This window comes from Mercenaria mercenaria, chromosome 3, assembly GCF_021730395.1.
Source record: "Mercenaria mercenaria strain notata chromosome 3, MADL_Memer_1, whole genome shotgun sequence".
In the NCBI taxonomy this organism is placed as follows: Eukaryota; Metazoa; Mollusca; class Bivalvia; order Venerida; family Veneridae; genus Mercenaria; species Mercenaria mercenaria.
Window position 1 is genome coordinate 13,089,563 of NC_069363.1, and position 19,150 is coordinate 13,108,712.

The 19,150-nt window shown below is 31.7% G+C and overlaps 1 protein-coding gene and 1 long non-coding RNA gene across 3 annotated transcripts in view; one reads left to right on the forward strand and one right to left on the reverse strand.

Moving 5' to 3' along the window:
* LOC128555504 (uncharacterized) overlaps positions 1–19,150 on the reverse strand; it is a 180,649-nt gene that overhangs the window by 33,974 nt on the left and 127,525 nt on the right. The gene's annotated exons all lie outside the window — the stretch shown is intronic.
* The window catches only part of LOC123525405 (serine/threonine-protein kinase PLK1-like), a 43,170-nt gene that overhangs the window by 18,074 nt on the left and 5,946 nt on the right, over positions 1–19,150 (forward strand). For both annotated transcript variants that reach the window (XM_045304443.2, XM_045304442.2), the window contains exons 2-8: positions 1,147–1,254; positions 7,166–7,282; positions 13,892–14,109; positions 14,442–14,537; positions 14,914–15,204; positions 18,010–18,224; positions 18,674–18,748. In XM_045304443.2, coding sequence (XP_045160378.2) covers positions 1,171–1,254; positions 7,166–7,282; positions 13,892–14,109; positions 14,442–14,537; positions 14,914–15,204; positions 18,010–18,224; positions 18,674–18,748 — 1,096 coding nt within the window. In that variant the 5' untranslated portion in view covers positions 1,147–1,170. The remainder of the gene's footprint in view (positions 1–1,146; positions 1,255–7,165; positions 7,283–13,891; positions 14,110–14,441; positions 14,538–14,913; positions 15,205–18,009; positions 18,225–18,673; positions 18,749–19,150) is intronic.

Consider the following 19,150-nt stretch of genomic DNA (forward strand, 5'->3'; position numbering starts at 1 on the left):
ATTTTCCTCTTTTCCATAAACATCAAACTGATTCATATGTCAGCAAAGCACAGTAGTTATTTTCCCACGAATATGAAATTTCATATGAGAACATTAATAACTTTATAGTCTCTGTGAAAGTTGTCATATTTTATATGGCTGCCATTTGCTTCTATCACTCAAAGAAATTATCCCCTGGACATTAATACTTATCTTTCATGACTGTTTATATGATACAAAATTTATGTGCCTTAAATCTTCCAACAATATAGGTATGTCAAATAATTGTTAATGAAAGAAAAAAGTATTTGAAATGGTATATTTCTATGTTATTTCTAACATCTAGCTCAAATATAACTTTACTATATAAACTTAGTACATTTGTGAACATAATTACTGTGAAATTTATAGAATATATTTTACAAAAGATCTACATTATCACAATTTGATGTGCTTTGTAGTATTATATACATTTATCAGACTGCTTTGTTTGTCATTCTTCATTATTGACTTGCAATTGTTAATAGGATATGCAGCTACTATTCACTGTAAAATGATGATGTGTATGTTGTTTACTTGATGTAAACCTATGTTGGAAAAGTTTGAAGAAAAAGGTCACAGAAAATATGACATCTTGTTTTACAATATACAAATTTGGTACATAGCCTTACTATTGGATTTATTTGAATGGCTTCTTCTATTATGTGATATTTTGTAGTTGCCATTCCAACAGCAAAAAAGTCCTAAACTTCCTGTTATTTGGACTACATAATATTATTGTATGAGGCCTGTTCATCATAAAGCTTCTAGTGATGTGACACTTGTTGGAGCTGTGATCATTAATAAATAATTGGCCCTGAATTATTGTAGCTATGTTACTTTGATCTGTCAGGGTTATGAAATATAGTTCAAAATTAATTGTAATTGACATCTGTGAAATAAATCAGTTATTATTCCGACTGGGATAATGAAGTACATTGGTACTAAAATGTATATTCTTTTTGTTGTGTCATAATGAGCTGAAAGACTGCAGCTGCAGGCTTTTTATTGTGTGCCAAGTTAAGCAAGAGATCGAGTCATAGAAATGATACAGGTTTTGTTCCTGTGTACAATGTATTGTATTTATCTGCCAGTTTTGTATCAGTCTGTTTTTTTCTCTGATTTCAGGGTGGTTTTGCAAGATGTTATGAAATGCTTGATCTCAACTCCAACATAATTTATGCTGGAAAAATCATCTCTAAACACAGAATATCAAAGCCACACCAAAGACAAAAGGTAACGAAATATTATAGTATGGTGATCGAGATAGTATGGACACCAGATTGATGATTCCCTTACCCTGCTAAATTTTCTATAATGAACTTGTCCATCTTTCAATTTGGATAGTCCCATTGACTGTTAAAAGGGATGTTAACCAAAAGATACTAACTGAATGGCGAACAGTGCAGATCATGATACACTGGTTGCAAAGGCAGAATCAGTCGTGTTCAGCATAATAATTGTTAGGTGTGAAGAAGAAATTGAAGAAAATGACATAACATTATTTGGAAAAGCCCTCACTTCAATAGACAAGAATCATGAAATTCTAAGACCAGTGCCATTAAATAAAACAGCCACTTCTTTACAACTGATATAAATTCATTGTTTTAAGATACCCAATGCAAACCGAATTTTAGATACTGACTTTAAATATAGAAACCCACATCAAGGAATTTAACTTAACTTAGATATATAAACTAACCATGTTTATAGTGCTACATGTACATTCAAAATTAAATGTTTTGTGTAACAGTCATTTGTTAAAAAACCTTCCAGTTTTTTTACTGGTAATTTACATTTATACTGTGCTTAGCTATACATGTATTAGGTGCCATTATTATTACTGTTGTAAACCTGTTAAACACACATTACTGTTTATACACATACACAATTTTATGTTGATGGAGATACTACGAAGTAATTGTTCATATTTTCTAATATGAATTGTGGTCAAATATATCTTTAACTATATTTTTGTATTGAAATATACTTCTCGATGATGGGAAATGAAAACTGTCTGAATAATTAACTTCAGTTAATTAAAATAAAGAGGCTTATTGTAAAATCTGCAGGGTGACACAGTTCAAAGTATTAAACAAATGTCAAAAATGTTTTTGCATATAACAGGTTGACATACAGGATTTAAATGTTGTGTTAATTTTTTGCTATTCGAAATAGATTGAAACCTTGAGTGACCTGTTCACCTACCAGATTATTCTGTTTTGGAATAGTTGTATTTATGACAAGTTCCAATATTTATTTGATAGAATAAAACAAAATAAAACTGAAAAGATTAAATAGGATTACATGGCATGAAATGTTTACACATACTCTGGGCCAGAATTTAACATTCCAGACAAAGAGTTTGTTAGTTATTCCATAAAATATGTCTGTAACGTGGGTTTATTTGAATACCCTGTGACATGTCAATGTAACAAATTGCTGGGAAAGAATTAAAATTCAATACAACATTTAAACTAATGCATTAACAGTTTAAATGAAATATTTTCCCAAAAAGCTTCAAAAGATTGGAATTGAAATGATGAATAAGCTAAATGTCATCCTCAAAAGTTTGCACAAGTTCAGTCACTGTGTGAGATCTTAGATTTGTGAATGAAATATTTCACATAATCACATGACGCCACAGGAGCTGGCTGCCTCTGTTAAACTCTCAGTCCTCACTGAACTTGGCACTCCTTATGTGATTTTTGTACATGTGATATTAATGTAATTACTAAGCACTTTTTTCAGCAATCCAAGACAATGACATTTATCATGGGTATCCCTGACATACATTTTTCAGAACTGTTGAACCAAAATAGTATGAAAAATAACATAATAAATACAGCTGAACTTATTTCTGAAACTATTTCTGTAGAACAGCAGTCAGAAATGTACCAGAAGTTTATCACAGGGTCTGATTAAACCATGCCAATCAAGTATGAAAACTTCCAACCACAAGACAGATAACCTGTATATTAATCATAAAGTAGGTTTGCGGACCAAAGTTCTAGATATGGACTTGTGAATCATTAATGTTTTCCATTTAACTTTAAATGAATGTTTTTTTTACAGTTTCTGTGTGAAGTGGAATGTTAGTGACATCATTTAAATGCTAAATTGAAGCAGTTTACAGACAGTGTGTTAATAAATTCAGACCTTAAGTGATACAGCAAAGCTAATTTGTATAAACATTTTGATTGAAATCTCCACATAAAATGATACCCAACTTGGCTAAATGGAAAGCTATTAAACCAAATGAGATCATATAATAGATATGCTGAAACAAGCATATTCAAACTTACTAACTTCTTTTAAACTGATGTCACTGACCCATTTTGAACCAAAATTAAATTGAATGGTCATTATTTGAGATGGGCTTTACCAATTTACGTCCCTGTTTTATTGCCCATAGGTGACTTTGAACATTTAAAGAAATTTTAAAATGGGATCTATTCATAATGAAATTTGATACTGTAATATCTATAATATGAATCATTCTACTTCTTTTTCAAACAAAAGTAAATAAAAGTGAACACAAAAAAACTTTGTTTAAAACTTGTTACAACTTCTGTAGGAGCCTCAGGTGAAAGCCCAGCATGGTTTATATTCAAAGATACACACAAAGATGATTACACATTAACTTTTGATAATTTTGATATTGTGAACTTAACCCTACTTTCAAAAGGAATAGGGAAATTAATAACTGTGTTATCTGAATTAAAGATAAGGTATCAAATGAAATTGTTATATCAGGTCTGTCAAATAAAAAGGGGTATTGTATATTTTACAGAAAAGGAAAACTAAAGCAGCTCTGTTTGATTCAGATGATGTTATCTTAAGCAGCAAACAATGATTGAAAATGTGGTACTTTGACTATAATAGCTTTTTTCTGCCTCAGCTATCCAACTGAGCTGTGCTTGAAATGTATGGTTGTAGCTGTTTAATTCAGTGCCCAGTCTTACAATAGAAATCTTATAATCCCCTCTAGATTGGCAACCCCAAATTGATTTATGTTCTGTTCAGAGGACTTTAACAAGGCAAATGGTGGTGGACATTGAAATACAGTTTTCCATTTAAACAGACCTCCTGGTTAGAAAATATCATGGAGATTGTCAATTGTAAATGGTCATTATTGCTTGTCCATGAAACCCTACACCTTTAATTGGTAGGAGACAGCAAATTAGGCAGTAGCTTTCACTGGACAACAAATGTTACACCAAGGGATACCAGTTACTATAGAACACAAAGGTGAAAAAACCTTATTTAATTATTGAATTGAAAATAAGGGAACCTGTTAAATTGTCACTCAGATTTGTTGATTTGCAATCAAAGAGACTTCAATTGAACCATTTAATGAAAATTTTCTGCTTCAGAAGCTGCATGGAATGGACAAATGAGCTATTTAATTAGTTTAAAGAACAAAAATGTACCCAAAGGTCAAAAAAAAAATGCACCAACATGAAATTCAGCAAGTAGTTTAGACATTACTTCAGCAATTTTTGGAATTCTGCTGATAAGATTGAAGTATTTGATAACTTTATAATAGTTTACACCTATTTCATGATACTGTCTTAATCTATTTTTGATAATGTTGGATTATTTCTTTGAAAGTTTGCTAAATAATTCAGAAGTTGTAAGAAATTTGAAATTTTATCAGTTCAGTGGTTTCCTCTGTTAGATAAGATGAATGCATTAAAGCCACTGCAGAAATGAATATTTTCATACTAAATACACTTAACTGCAGTTGTTAAATAACCAGATGGAGACAGTTGTCTTTGATATATTTGTTTTAAACTTAAAAATTTATTAGCATGAATGATTAAATGCATTAAACTAAATGTTATACCTGCATTATAAGCAATCAAAGTGGGGGTTTATTTGTAAGTTGATAGTAGCATTATTGTCATGTTCTCCATTCTATCATGGTACATGGCTATACTTTTATCTAAAAGATGATTCATCAGGTCAACAAACAAATCATGGATATATAATTTGCCTTTTACAAACCGTACAAAGCCCATTTACATCTGATACACATCTATCTAATGGCTCTGACTGGCTGATTAAGACAACTCCCAAATCAGTTTAGCTTTCATGGTTAATTGAACTATCAGTAAACCATCTTTAACACCAAGAAAAATTGTTTTATGTTATTCAGCAATTTGGGTAATTGAAACAAATAACCCACAAATAAAATTATTGAAACCTGATGGTACACTGTTAAATACAACCTGAACTTCTTGAAGTCAAATAGAAAATGTTTCTGTGTAAGTCACTGATCGTTTTACCTTATTGGTGTGAGTCAGCATTATATTTAACCAGAAAAAAAACATGCCTGTAAAAATTTTGATAAAAGCCTCAAAGTACAAAATCTGTCAGCGACAGCATGAGAGATGTTGGCTACTGGTTGTGGTATGCCCTCCTGCAGTAAGCTCTGGTTTTCTTATCATTGATGGCTATTCCACATGCATGATAATGTGTAGTTTATCTTAATCAGTGGTAATTGACCCATCATTACTGTGAGCTACTGGAAAATTTATGTATTCAGCAAGTGTTTCTGTATCAACCACTTTCCTGCTTTTGTTCTTGAGAAGCACTGCAGACTCTTTGCCGAACAGGGGTGTTTTGTGGTATTAAATTGCTAAATATTACTTTGTTGGTTTTTGGAAAATTAAGATAGGTATACTTTGACAAGAACAAACAAATAGCAAAAAACAAACTATACTTTCTAAATTCTTGAGATTGGGCCAAGTCACATATCATGATAGACATGTAAGACTTAAAAGTTTAAATAAAAACTGTTAATGATAAAGTATTTACAAGGTCTTTCATTGTGTTTATAAAGAAAGTACCAGGATGTGTAAGATATATAGAAAATGTATGGTCATGTAACACACATTCAGCTGTCTGTTTTACATGAGTTACGTCAGGAGAATTACAATGTCTGCACATTTTAGAGAAAAATGTAGATGGTTGAATTAGCGAAAAAATCCCTTCGTTTTAATAACTTTGATTCAGCCCCAGTGTAGGTACAAAGTTATGACTGTGTTGCTTATCCCTCAAAAACCTTAGCTTTTGAAAAAAATGTATAAAGTTTGTTGCCTAAAGCAGTCTTCAAATTTCTGAAATAGAACCCATTTTCTTTAAATAAAATATACAGATAGTATTTATATTCACATTTGGTCAGTTTTTGAGCAAATTAAAAACTGTTCTGTGAACTGTAAAATAAATTCCTGAAATAGTTTCCAGATAATATTCTAGTTCATTGCCTCTTCTGGATATAAGTTTATTGTGGTTTAAATCAAAGTTCTGTGACAAAGGTACATGATTTGTGTTTTAGATTGGCATACCTACTTCCAGTTTTTGCTCATTAGTTGTTTATAAAACTCATAATAGTGGAAAATTTACAATTTTATTGCATTGATGAAATATTTGTTCCCTAAATAAATTATGCAAATGTTGCATTTTTTCTGTATTTGTCTGGACATGTTGCATTGAGTATGCTACAAATTGTGCAAAATGCAAACATTGCAATTGATTGCATAAAAATGTTTAAAATGCAGTTTGAAAACTATAATCATGTGGAAAATGATAGCAGTATACTTTACTGAAGGTAATCATATATAATTTAAAGTCACAGACACGCCTATAAATACAGGTATAATTATTTGCAATGTAATACAGTGTTCATAGGTTTTCTAGATATTTCAAAAGCTTAACTTATATGATTGCCAGATGTAATTTTGTAAGTAAAACCTATTTTATCATGTACAAGGTCTTGTAACCTTTAGATGTACACCTGTATAAGGTAATTGTATACTGACAGATTCAGGGGATTATGCAAAGAGCTTTACTAAGCACTTGAATATCAACTAGTTCTATATCAAAATGATTTTTTGATGAAAACTTTTAAGCTTCTGGTTCCCTTCATTCCCACATACCACTGAATTACCCTGGTTCCCTTGTTTGACTCAGCAAGGAACTAATGGCAAACCTTTGGATTTTGGACTGGTAGATGAAGAGGGATTCCCAGGGGAAAGGGCATTTCTGAAAAGGGAAGAAACATAGAGGACCATTATTATCAAATTGTTCAGAATCATATTTTATCATATTATGAATTTAAAGGATGTATATTTATTTACAGATTATGCGAGAGGTAGAACTTCAGCGAAACTTGAAGCATCGAAATGTTGTAGAATTCCACAGTTTCTTTGAAGATGAAGAAAATGTATACATAGTTCTAGAAAACTGCAATAGAAAAGTAAGTGTATTTCATATAATACTAGTTATGTTACTGTGATTGTAAATTCTAAGTTTCTAGAAAGAAACTATAGCAAAACATTAATTAAGTACTTTTCATATACAGCTAAAGAATTAAGTGTAAGTTAGAAACTGTAGCAGAAAAGTAAGTACTCTTAATATACATGAGTTCAAAATTAAGTGTAAGTTGCACACTGTAGCACTTTAAGGAATTAAGTATATTCACAGTAACTCAATAGAAAGATACTATAGCAAAAAAGTAAGCACTTTTCATATAAAGACTGCAAGTTCTCATTTTGTTCTCCCAGAAAAGTATGATTGTAAGCACAATTAGAGAAGTTTTATGCCAAGGCTTGCTTGGAAAGAACAATTGATTTTTTGTAGAATACTTAATCCTGTCTTTCATAATTAGCTTAGAAAACAACTGGAGTTCACTTGAATTATTAACAACCTTTCATGTATTTGCCTAAGTAAAGGGTCGCCAGTTGTAATAAAAAGATTGTTTTAACCTTAACCTGCTGCCAGCAAGTGATTCTGCCTTTGCGACCTGTGCAGACCAGTACTGCTCGCTATTCGGTCAGTAAATTTTCAGTGAACACCCCTTCAAATAATAAATGGTACTGCCCAAATTGAATGATGGACCAGTCCATTTTAGATATTTAGCAGGGTAAAGGTTTAGCATTGTTCTATTATACAGTACCTCCCGGCTTGGAAAGTAAAAAGACCATGGAACTGGGGTCTTCCTCCACCATCAAAGCTGGAAAGTTACATATGACCTATAATTGTTCTGATGCAATGTTAAACCCAACAAAATAAAATAAAAATAATTAAGTAGAAAATAAAAGGTGGGAGTGGAGTTTGGAGCAAGCCAAACACTTCTTATTTCTTTATATGGGTATCATATGTATTTATATGTATATCTGTAAGGTAGCAATTACCATGAATTCATTTTACCAACAAAGAGTTATTCTGTAATGAAATTATATGTTAAATGTTTAACTTGTCAGTCATTTAAGGGTTAATGAATAAGATCACTTGCAAATGTGCTTATATTCAAACTGTGGGTCTGCAGTGCATGATTATTCATTATTGTGTCTACAACCAAGTAGTTAAAAGTCATATTGAGGTCTGTGTGTACAAATCTTGACTACACCAAACATTGGAAGAATATGTCTTGTTTTCTGTGGGATTGCTTATAAATTGCCAGGCCTATACATGGAGGGAAATAAAATATTTAAGGATCAATAATGAAATTAGACATACCCAACTTTCTTGTAATCTTCAGGAGGAACATTTTCATTATCTTGAGATTTCAATACAGTCACCAGTGGGTGTATTTTTGTACATGGATATAGCTGACATCATGTATAAAGATATTATTCAAAATGTCTGGCAATATCAATTGTCAATATTTACAGTTACAAATGTTTTCCTTTGATGTGCAACCTTCTACTACAAGGGTTTAACATAAGTCTGCATTCCTTTTTTTGTTAAATCTATTGAAACTTTTATACAGAATGCTTGTAAATTTGTACAAAAGATTAAAATATTTTAAAACACTTAAATTTTGATATAGAAAATGCGAATTTCATAAACAAATTTCATGAAAGGCCACTCTGATATTTAACAGCAATAAAAATATGAATACATGTCAAAGTGAAAGGATTGCCAGCGACATAGCCATTGCATACATGAGAAAGCTTTATAGGTCAGGGTCAAACCATGCTTCTGTTTGCTTTAACTCGTTCTCAGACAACACGCCACTGATTGCAGACCTAATGCAGTACTTACCCGAATAGCAGCTTTTGGCTTGTTGTTGGTTTCTTTTGTTGGAATCTTGTAAAGCAACACTCACAGACAGGACACCCCTTTACCAGATAAGAGCATATTTTATTCCACCAATGTAACCTTGAAAGAAATTGTGGTTCATTTGCAATCAAATGAACTAAAATGTAGAAAGTCTTGTTTTTCATTCTTGAAGTATGTGTTGCGATCTAGTCATTTCTGGTCAAGGTGGAATTAGAATAGATCAAGCCACCTGCACATGTTAATTGCACCTGATTGACATATGGCATATAAACTGACAGAAATAATGTTTATTTCAGAGACAACCAAATTCTCTTCATTGAGATTCCTTGTTTTATCAGTGTATCAATATGGATACACATTCCTCTTAATTGGCTGTCAATTATATTTAAGCTATTGAGTACATAGAGATTGGAAATAATTGCTGAGAATGAATTATACATGAATTGATAATTGAGATAATGTCATTTAGGGATTCCTTGCCAATTGACCCTGAATAGAAATACAACAAAAAATGTTACTAATAAATAGTATATAGTGTTCGCGCAATAAAATAAACACAAAATAAGTCTTTTTCCAATGTCAGCTGAAAATCTTTAATATGAGGTGTTGTGACTTTTTATATGACTTGTTATAAAGAGTGTTGTATCTTTCAATACATATTCATTTTTTCTTACGGACTAAGGGGAACTAAAATTGGATTGACCTATGTAATTTCCAGACAGAAGAGCAATAAAAGAAAATACCTATTATGTCCTATTAAGTTCAATTTGAATACACAATTTTCTTTAAATTATCTTCTTGAATTTCTTGTACCTTTTGAATTCCAAATAATTACAGTTGTTATTTACAAATTTGTGTAAATTATTTTCGAAATTAGTTTGGCATAAAAATAAAGCTGACAAAATCTGCAAATTAATTTCAAATAAACTTCAGATATGTCTGTGGTATTCTCATGTCAAGGTGTTAATTCGACTTCCAATTCGATGTGCAAAGTGGCAAAGTGTTATTAAACCTGTTTTATTATTGCCTGTGGGTTTGCGATATATTGAATTTTATGATCAGTTTTAAGATAGATGTCTCACTGATAAAATAAAAAAGGGCGAAAATATACAATATAGTTTCAATACACAAAAAAGTGTTAATTGTACACAATTTAATGATAACAATTTAAATATTTACTGCATAATTATCTTTTTCCTATGGTGCAAATAGTATAAAACATAAGCACTAAGTTCACAAAGTACAATGTGACTGTACACACTTAACAGCAAGAAAAAAGTTTATAGCATGACCAGTTTTGTTAATGTATAAGGAAAGAAAATATTAAAACATCTTGTTGGAAGTAGGGTTATATTAAAATTCAATGATAAACAGCTGTCAGAACAGAATTTCATGATAGTTATAGTGCCAACTCTGAACAAGAGCAGATCATTTGATATAACGTTAATCAAATGCTGACATAATCATTTGTTGTCAATTGCTGTCAGACAAAATTTTGTAGTGATTAAGTCAAATGCTGACTCTAAATTTAGTTAATTCAAACTTAAAATACCCGTAGTTGCTAATCAAGTCATCATTGACATCATATGACACAAAGTGCATTTATTTCTTGCATTTTGTCCCTTTTATTCTTAGAAGTTCTGGTTAATGTTCGGATGCACTTTCACTCAAACTCTGTTATTTCTGATACCTAAACTGTTGTCCAACAGCATCATCCGCATGTTTTGGGGGTTGGGTATTAATAAATTAAATCACTCCAGTGATAGCTCTAATGTTTCCTCAAATGTGCCCTATTTCACTGTCAAGCAAGGAAGGAGTTCAGCAATTGCTGTCTCCTGTGACAGCTTTTATTTCTGGTTGGATTTGGGATCCCAGTTTAGACCAAGCCCTGCCCAAATGTTTGATATCTTTATTTATCAAGATTTGACCATCTTGACCTGTGAACAAGTGGTTTTAATATTGATACTGTTGAACTTCACTTTTATCAATTAAGGAAGTTATGAACCTGTGAGAAACACTGCTGATTACAATTCAACATTTATTACAAACTGTTGCTCCTTGCAAGCATGGGGTGCAGAATTTTATTGGAACATAAAAAATTATGTTCAAAAGTGTCAGAATGATTTATTGCAGAAAAAAAAATCTTATTCAACATGAAATGGAGATCTTTTAAATCTTATATGAGTTTAGACCTTGAATAAAAGCCTTATACTTTTTTCCTTTCAGGAATGCTTATCAAGTTTTCCTACAATAGAACTCCTGGCAACAGCTTGTCAGTAAACATTGTCATTTCAATGCAAGTCTTGTTTACCTAATTGATTTAGTAATTATGTTATAACATAGGCATGAACATATTTCACTGTTTAGTAATCAGTCTTTGGACCAAGTAAATTACTGACTGAGTGTCTTCATGAGAGGTAATGAAATGTACAACATCCCTCATCCCCCCCCCCCCCTCCCACCTCCAACCTAGCCCCAGCTTAAGTTGAACGCTATTGTAAGAAACATTGAATGTACTCCTTGATCCTAAACACCATAAATGATAATAAATCAGTACAATTATACATAGTTACATGAACATCTGTTGTAAGCAATGACACTATCGAAGAATGACCTTGTTTCAGACCAAACTGAAAACTGAGTGGCAAACATACTCACTACATCACATTAGCTTGGCCCTACAGATGTCAAATATTCCTTTAAAAGCAGCACTTGAGTCCTTGTTCTGTATGTAAGCAGCTGGTGATGTAACTGGTACATAAAATGCCATGCTTATCTCAACATGATTAATTCTGCAGAGATGCCAAAACAAATTGTCAAAAATACATGGTGTATCAAAGTTTTTCATAGAATCTATCTTGCTTTTTGATTTAAATAGCAGTTTATGATGTGTCTGAAATTTTTACTGAAAAAATATTTTCAACTTGCCAAAATTTTTTGTAAATGAATGACTTTCCAACATCTGGCAATGACTACATATACATGGTACATTTCAAAAGGTTTTTGCATGATGTTTTATGTAACAAACTCATTTTGGTTCTAAGAAAGTAACATTTAGTACTTTTTTTAGAGCATAATAGAAGAAAGACATAAATACCATATTTATGCGGTCACAACTTTAACACTACTATCAGTAGATTGAAATAGTACATTATAAAATGATAAAAAGCTTAAAGATTATTTTTCAATATTGATAAGAGCTATTTTATATGTTTTTTATTTTATTACTTCTTAAGAGCCATCACTAAAGTCATAAACGTTTTAAAGGATTTACACACATGGTACTGTTCCCAAGCAAATAATATTATTAAAGTTTTTTATTTGTTTAAATAGGGTGTGTGAAAATGAAATCTTGCTCAGTGCTGATTTAAGCAATGTCTGTATTTTGCTTAATGTAAAAACTTAACTCCAGCTGAAAAGAAAATGGCAATTTTTTTTGAAATGTTGAAAAATGAATGAAAACCCCATTAAAGTTGTGTAAACAATAGTTATTAAAATATAAGAAATAAGAAAGCCTAAATCAGGTCATCTTTATTGTTTGTTTAAATGAATCACTTTACTCTAATTTCATTCTACCTACTTTCAATGGCACACCTAACAAAAATGGCCATTGATGATTGTTTCTTTTATTATTCTTTATACACTGAATAAATTCTGTTTTCACCCATTTAATACATTTTGTAAGTAAACTGTACAGTATTCTAAATAAAGCATATTTTAATAGGTTAAGCCCACTTTGACATCTTTATTCAATAAATAATACACAGAGAAATAACTACCACAAAATATGAATTAATTTCATGAATCGGTTACCAGGATAAATAAATAATAGCGTCCCTTGCGTGGGAAAGTTAAAAATGCTTCATAAAACATGTGTTTTGCTGATTAAATGCCCATGAAATTGTGTATAAACTATGACACTCTTGTATTTTATAACAAACTCTCCCAAAAGGGAGCCTTTTTTTTTGCTATCTGCAAAATACCAGAAATTTAAGGGTGTATATCAGTACCAAGAGTAGATCAGCACTGAATTGTCATAAAAAGCTGCAAATTGAAGGGCATTGTGGGAAATGATGATTTACATGCAGCCGTAAATGACAGAATGACAGGGCATGCAGCAGAAGATAACTCTCCATCTTGATAAAACATACATAAAATTGAATATGAAATGGTCTGTTTGCCTTCAGAAGTAAAAATATTTGGGAGCAAATTTTTGATGATTCAGTTTCCTTAGCAAGTCACACCGGACATAAAAAGCATTGATGTGACTAATAATTTGTTTCTAGGTGTATAAGGAACAAGACATTACTTACTAATGGTATACAAAAAGGCAAAGACGTTTCCACCCACATTTTGATAATAATGGTTTATTACAAAATATATTTGCAATCTTACTGTGATCAATATGGTTCATTTATCATTTCTCTTCAAAACACATTTTATTACAGTGCTTACCCAGGTGTAAATAGTACACAGACATTATATGATCATTTTGAATGAACTTTAGTTTGAATGAGATTTCAGAAAGTGATATATCATAATCTCATTCTAAACTAAATTTCTCTAGGTTGCAAGTGGAGAATATATAGTCAGATCTTGATGAACACTGTTAAGAATGAACTAATTTACTGACTGTCAATTCATTTCCCTGACTTATTGAAAAAAAAATCAAAAAAGAATAGTCAGCCCATGAAATATGAAATTTTTATGTCAAATCTCTACGGAATCATATATTCATCAAAAATAATCACAATTGTGTATGTGAGATTTATTTATACTTATATAAGCCATTTTATTTCAGTCCTTGGTATATATGCTCAAACACAGAAAGACGCTCACAGAGCCAGAGGTTCGTTACTACATGGGACAGCTTGTCGATGGTGTCAAGTACATCCAAGAACATGACATCATTCATCGTGACCTGAAGCTTGGCAATATGCTACTGAACGATGACATGGATGTCAAAATAGCTGACTTTGGTCTTGCTACTCGGGTTGAATTCGAAGGTGAAAAGAAAATGTAAGTTTACTTCACAATAATCTTTAGTTAAGTGAATAAGGTTTTCGGCTGGATCTGGACCTCATGCATTGGTTTGAATTAAACTAAAAGCAGCTTAAAACTCTGAAAAAGACCATTTCATGAATTTTGTAGTGTTAACAGGTAATACTTTTTACTGCCATAAAATTACATTTTTATTTTTATACCTTCATGTAACTTCAGTGTAATAAAGGTTCAGCCTTGAAATCAGATTCTATATCAGAGCTATGCAAAAGTTCAGGCAGTTTCATGTGTTCCACTGTAATTATAAATATGTCATGTATTAAAACAACCTTTACAATGTTATGTTTTAGGACTGTTTGTGGTACACCAAACTACATTGCTCCAGAGGTGCTACAGAAAAGGGGCCACAGTTATGAAGCAGACACCTGGGCTCTTGGTTGTGTCATGTAAGCAAGTTAACACAAATTCCCTTTCAAAGATGGAAAATAAACCCTGTCCAGTTAAATCCTTGACATTTATCTACTGATGTATTACCATATTGTATATGATAAGCAGTTTAATTACATACAAAAGATATTTAGTTTCTAAAGGTAGCACTCAGTTTACAGGGTCCTAGCTTTTTAAGTTATAAATCAAGCTCCAATTAACAATTAAGCTCAGTTACATGAAAAACATCACATTAATTTTACCCCTGTCATTCCCTTTAACTTGATACCAATAAAAACAGCAATACAAATCCTACACCAGTTACATGATACCTTTTCCCAACTACCTGCTATGCTTAATATATGTATAACAGTAAAATAAATGATACTATTGCAGGTACGCCTTGTTGGTGGGACATCCGCCTTTTGAGACTGCCACACTAAAAGAGACTTATATCCGGATAACCGAAAACCGTTATTCAATACCGGACTGGATTTCACCCCAAGCTAGAAACTTAATCACAAAGTGCTTGACAAATGAACCCGAACTTAGACCTAGTCTCAACAATATTCTAACGGATGATTTTTTTACGTGTGGACATTTTCCAAATAGATTATCACCTAGTTGTTGTACTTCTCCGCCACGATTTCCGGCAAACTCTGCAGGGTCTTTCGTGCGAGTCTCTAGGTATGTATGCACAGATAGAGGCACATATGTTATGACGCTTATTAGCACCTCTTAAAATTTAGATGGGCATGTAATGTCAGTATGTATGTGTTTTAGTTTTGTTTGGTTTTTGCTTTCAAGATAACAAAATTTAATATGTCAGTTTTCTAGTTAACCGATATTTGAAATGCCATTCGGTGTGTAGATACCAATGACAGGAAAATAAAGGAGTTTAAAATATTTGAAAATCATTCCTGCACACACAATGGTGGCTTTTACTAGTCTTTGTGCTATCTAAAAACCTAGCAAACTGAATGCATTTCAAAGGCATTCTTTAACTATCAGTAAAATCAATTATTCTGTTTGCGTTTTGAAGCAATGTTTTTCTAAATTCCTCATCTTACTTTCATGAATTAACTATGAGTTTACGAGTTTCAATTTGCATTTGATTGTTATGAAACAAAGAAATTTAACTTGACACTCCTCCACTTTGTTTTATTTTTGTGAAAGGCAAACTTCCTTTAATATTGCCATTTATCAAACAAAGAGCATTCCCACTGGGGAGGTAATTATTTTAGCTATTTCTTGAATGGTAAAACATTCTCTTTATATTTCTGGGAAAATTTAATTGAAATGCACTGTGAACTAGGAGATGTAAATTAGACCATGTCTTTAAAGACACAAAACATGAAACATTTAAATGGGTTTTTTCCAGCTCACTTAATTATTTGTTAGCTGCAAAAACTTAGAATTTTAATGAATAGAAGCATGTTTTGTAGCCTTTGTGCAAATTGTCAAATATCATTGCTTAAAAGTGATTCTTGCACAAGAAAATGATGTGAATTTAGGTGAAATAATAATATGATGGGTTTTAATTGCTGCAATAGAATCATACCGGGTACCAAGATTAATGTGAATTTAGAGGTAAATAATTAATTAATGAGGTTAGCATGTTTCACAGGCTCAGATCCAAGTATGATTATAATTTAGAATTAAATAATTAATTAGATTGAAATGCTTCACAGAGTTATACAGTACCCAGCTTTGAGGTAAATTTAGAAGTATATTAATTAACTGATCAGTTGAAAATGTTTCACTTGTGGCAGATATAATGTAAATTTTGAGAATCTGTAAACAATTATTAGTAACTAATAAGGTTGTGATGCTTCGCAGGGTTGGATCCAGATCTGATATGCCAGCTTAATTAGGTTTATTATTAAATTAACATGACACATAATGCAATACATTTTTCTAGTATGATGGTCATGTACATCTCTGTTTCTTTTATGGAACCTGTACCAGGTCACATCACTTTAGCATTTTCGAATTAGACCAGTGTGTTAAGTCTTGCAATTTTATTTCAATGGAAATATAGAATTTGTGTGTCCCTGAAACAAGTTAATTTCCCAGTACAAGTAATATGTAATACACTCAGAAAGGTGTAGAAAGATAATTAAATAAAATATTATCTATGTTTAGTTTTCTATTTGTACTTTGGATGCTTTGCAAACATTTAAAATGAAGTAAATCTTAAATATGTTTGACAAAAAAAAGTAGAGTCTAACAATGCATAGTGCGGTGCATACAAACCTCTCCCTGACCTACTCTGCCTAAAACTACCTGTCAACCAATTACTATTTCCAATACTTCCTGCTGAATATTAGGCCTCTGTTATTTTGACATTTTGCAGGTATAGCAAGCAATCAACATCTGACCAACTTCAGAGGTCAGCTGAATGCTTGTCAGAAGTTTTAAAAATGTGACAGCACAAATTTTTTATTGAATATCATTTTGGATTCAGTTTTGGACTTAAACCTTTAAGATTTTTTTACCATTACGCATCTACAAGCTGTAAACTACCAACTGCTACTTTGTGGTAATGCGAATGTAGCACGCACAACAAACTTCAAAACAAAAACATACTTGACTGTGATACAACGTCAAATACATGACCACATATTCAAAAATACATGCATGAAATATATATATATATCAGAACATCCACATTAATTATGACCTGACAAACTTTCATGTTTTCACAAAATAGTTTTTGGGGAAAAAAATCTTTTTATAAATGGCTTAAAACATTTTTTTGGAAGTATATTGTAATTAAATTGTGTTTCTTTTCATGATTTGGGGATTTTTTGCTTTGTCTTCATTTAGAAAAAAGTTTGATGACTCATTACTATATATGTAATTAAATCGTTTAGAAATGTGAATTAAGTGTAAATGTAGTGTGACAACTAGAAACTACGTTGATCAGGTGTTATACTTGTGTAACTAAAACACCTTACGGCATACTAATTATTAATAAATGCAGTTTTCATGTATGCATCAGTTGATATTAAGCAGTATGCATACAGTGATATATTTATTATACATCAAGCTGCAATGAAATCAGACAGTTTTAAGTTCCTGTTATGTCTGTCCGATAAACAGGTCACTGGGTTATTTTGTTATTTTTGTACAACATTGTTTTTGTGGGTTTTAAGGTCATTTATAAACAATGTACTGAGTCAGATAATTACAAAGTTGCATTTCTTAGTTATATCCTGAAAGTTTCATTTGAACCTTTATATTGCAAAACATGAGTAAATTTTAATGTAAATCAGTTTAAAAGTGTCTGGTCCTCTGACATTTTGGGTTAAAGAGAACTTGTTCTGCTGTTTGACTTCAACACTGGCAGATCTAGGAGGTGGCATCTTAGCAGCAATCCTGTGTGAACATCTGGAAAATTGGCCTGCTGCCTGGCTTTGAAGCTCCAAATGGACTGATTTTGTATAATACATTAGTTATATAATTTATAAATGTTGTACTTTTTTTCAGGCCCAAGTCCTATGCCGTCCCAGAAACAAGACCAGAATCTGGTGTAGATAGAATTACCTCCCCTATTCGTGAGCTCGAAATCACAAACAAATATGAGCACCATTCAAAAGGTCGACACACACCAGACTTCTCCATTCCTATGTCTAGGATCAGCGGAAGAACATCTGGATCCGAGGCGACTCGCTCAGACAGGTCTGACTCCCCCGCGCTCAGAGGTAAGTTTCAAGCAACACCTGCCAGTAGTTGCATATTGTTAAGTCCAGCTATGTCACACAGACATGGAGGGGGCCTACATAGGCCTATCTTTGTATATGTAACTGTCTTAACAAATGTTCAAGGTAGGACAAGATATTGGCAAGAGAATTAAATTGTATTTGGGTTTATTCTGTAATGGACTGAAGAGTGACTAAAGAGAAATAACTCCACTGTCACTTATTAAAATGTTGCACATATATTTGTTAACTCTTATCAAGTGGTTTTATTAAATATAACTTGTGAATTTAGCAATTTGACTTCATATAGTTATGTAAATATATTTTTGACATTTATGAAATTTTAGCACGTGCTCTCCTGTAGATGGCCTAGATAAAATCAACCTATTGAAAACATTTCACATGTTTGTTTTTTCTCTGAGTAAACCAAGATTTTTATTCTTCTATTTCAGAGTCATCTCCAAAACCCCGCTCTGCTGCCAATCTCCTTGATGTGCTCACTACGTGTTTAGAACACATGCCAAAAGGTATATATATATTGATAACCTGTACAAACTGTTGAAATCTTTACATGTGATAAAAATTTCATTTCAAAATTTTTATGTTTTAGATTTTAATCTTATAACACGTTTCATAGAGAAAAAATGTGTAGCAAGAATGTGTGGCAAACTTTCAAGATGATGTATCACTGTTGTTATATTTAGAGTGAGTACATTAGATCTCAACATTAAGATCTATGTAGCAGATAAAATGTATAGAGATATTGATTTCTTTTCTGTGGTTTGATGTAGTTGTACATCAAAGTCTGTCCTCATTACTCTTTTTTAAAGCAGTCTTAATAGACAACTTGATTAAAAAGTGTTTAGGTTAAGCATAAATTTTATCTTGATATATATATATCTACAACTGTTTCATAACATTATGATTTG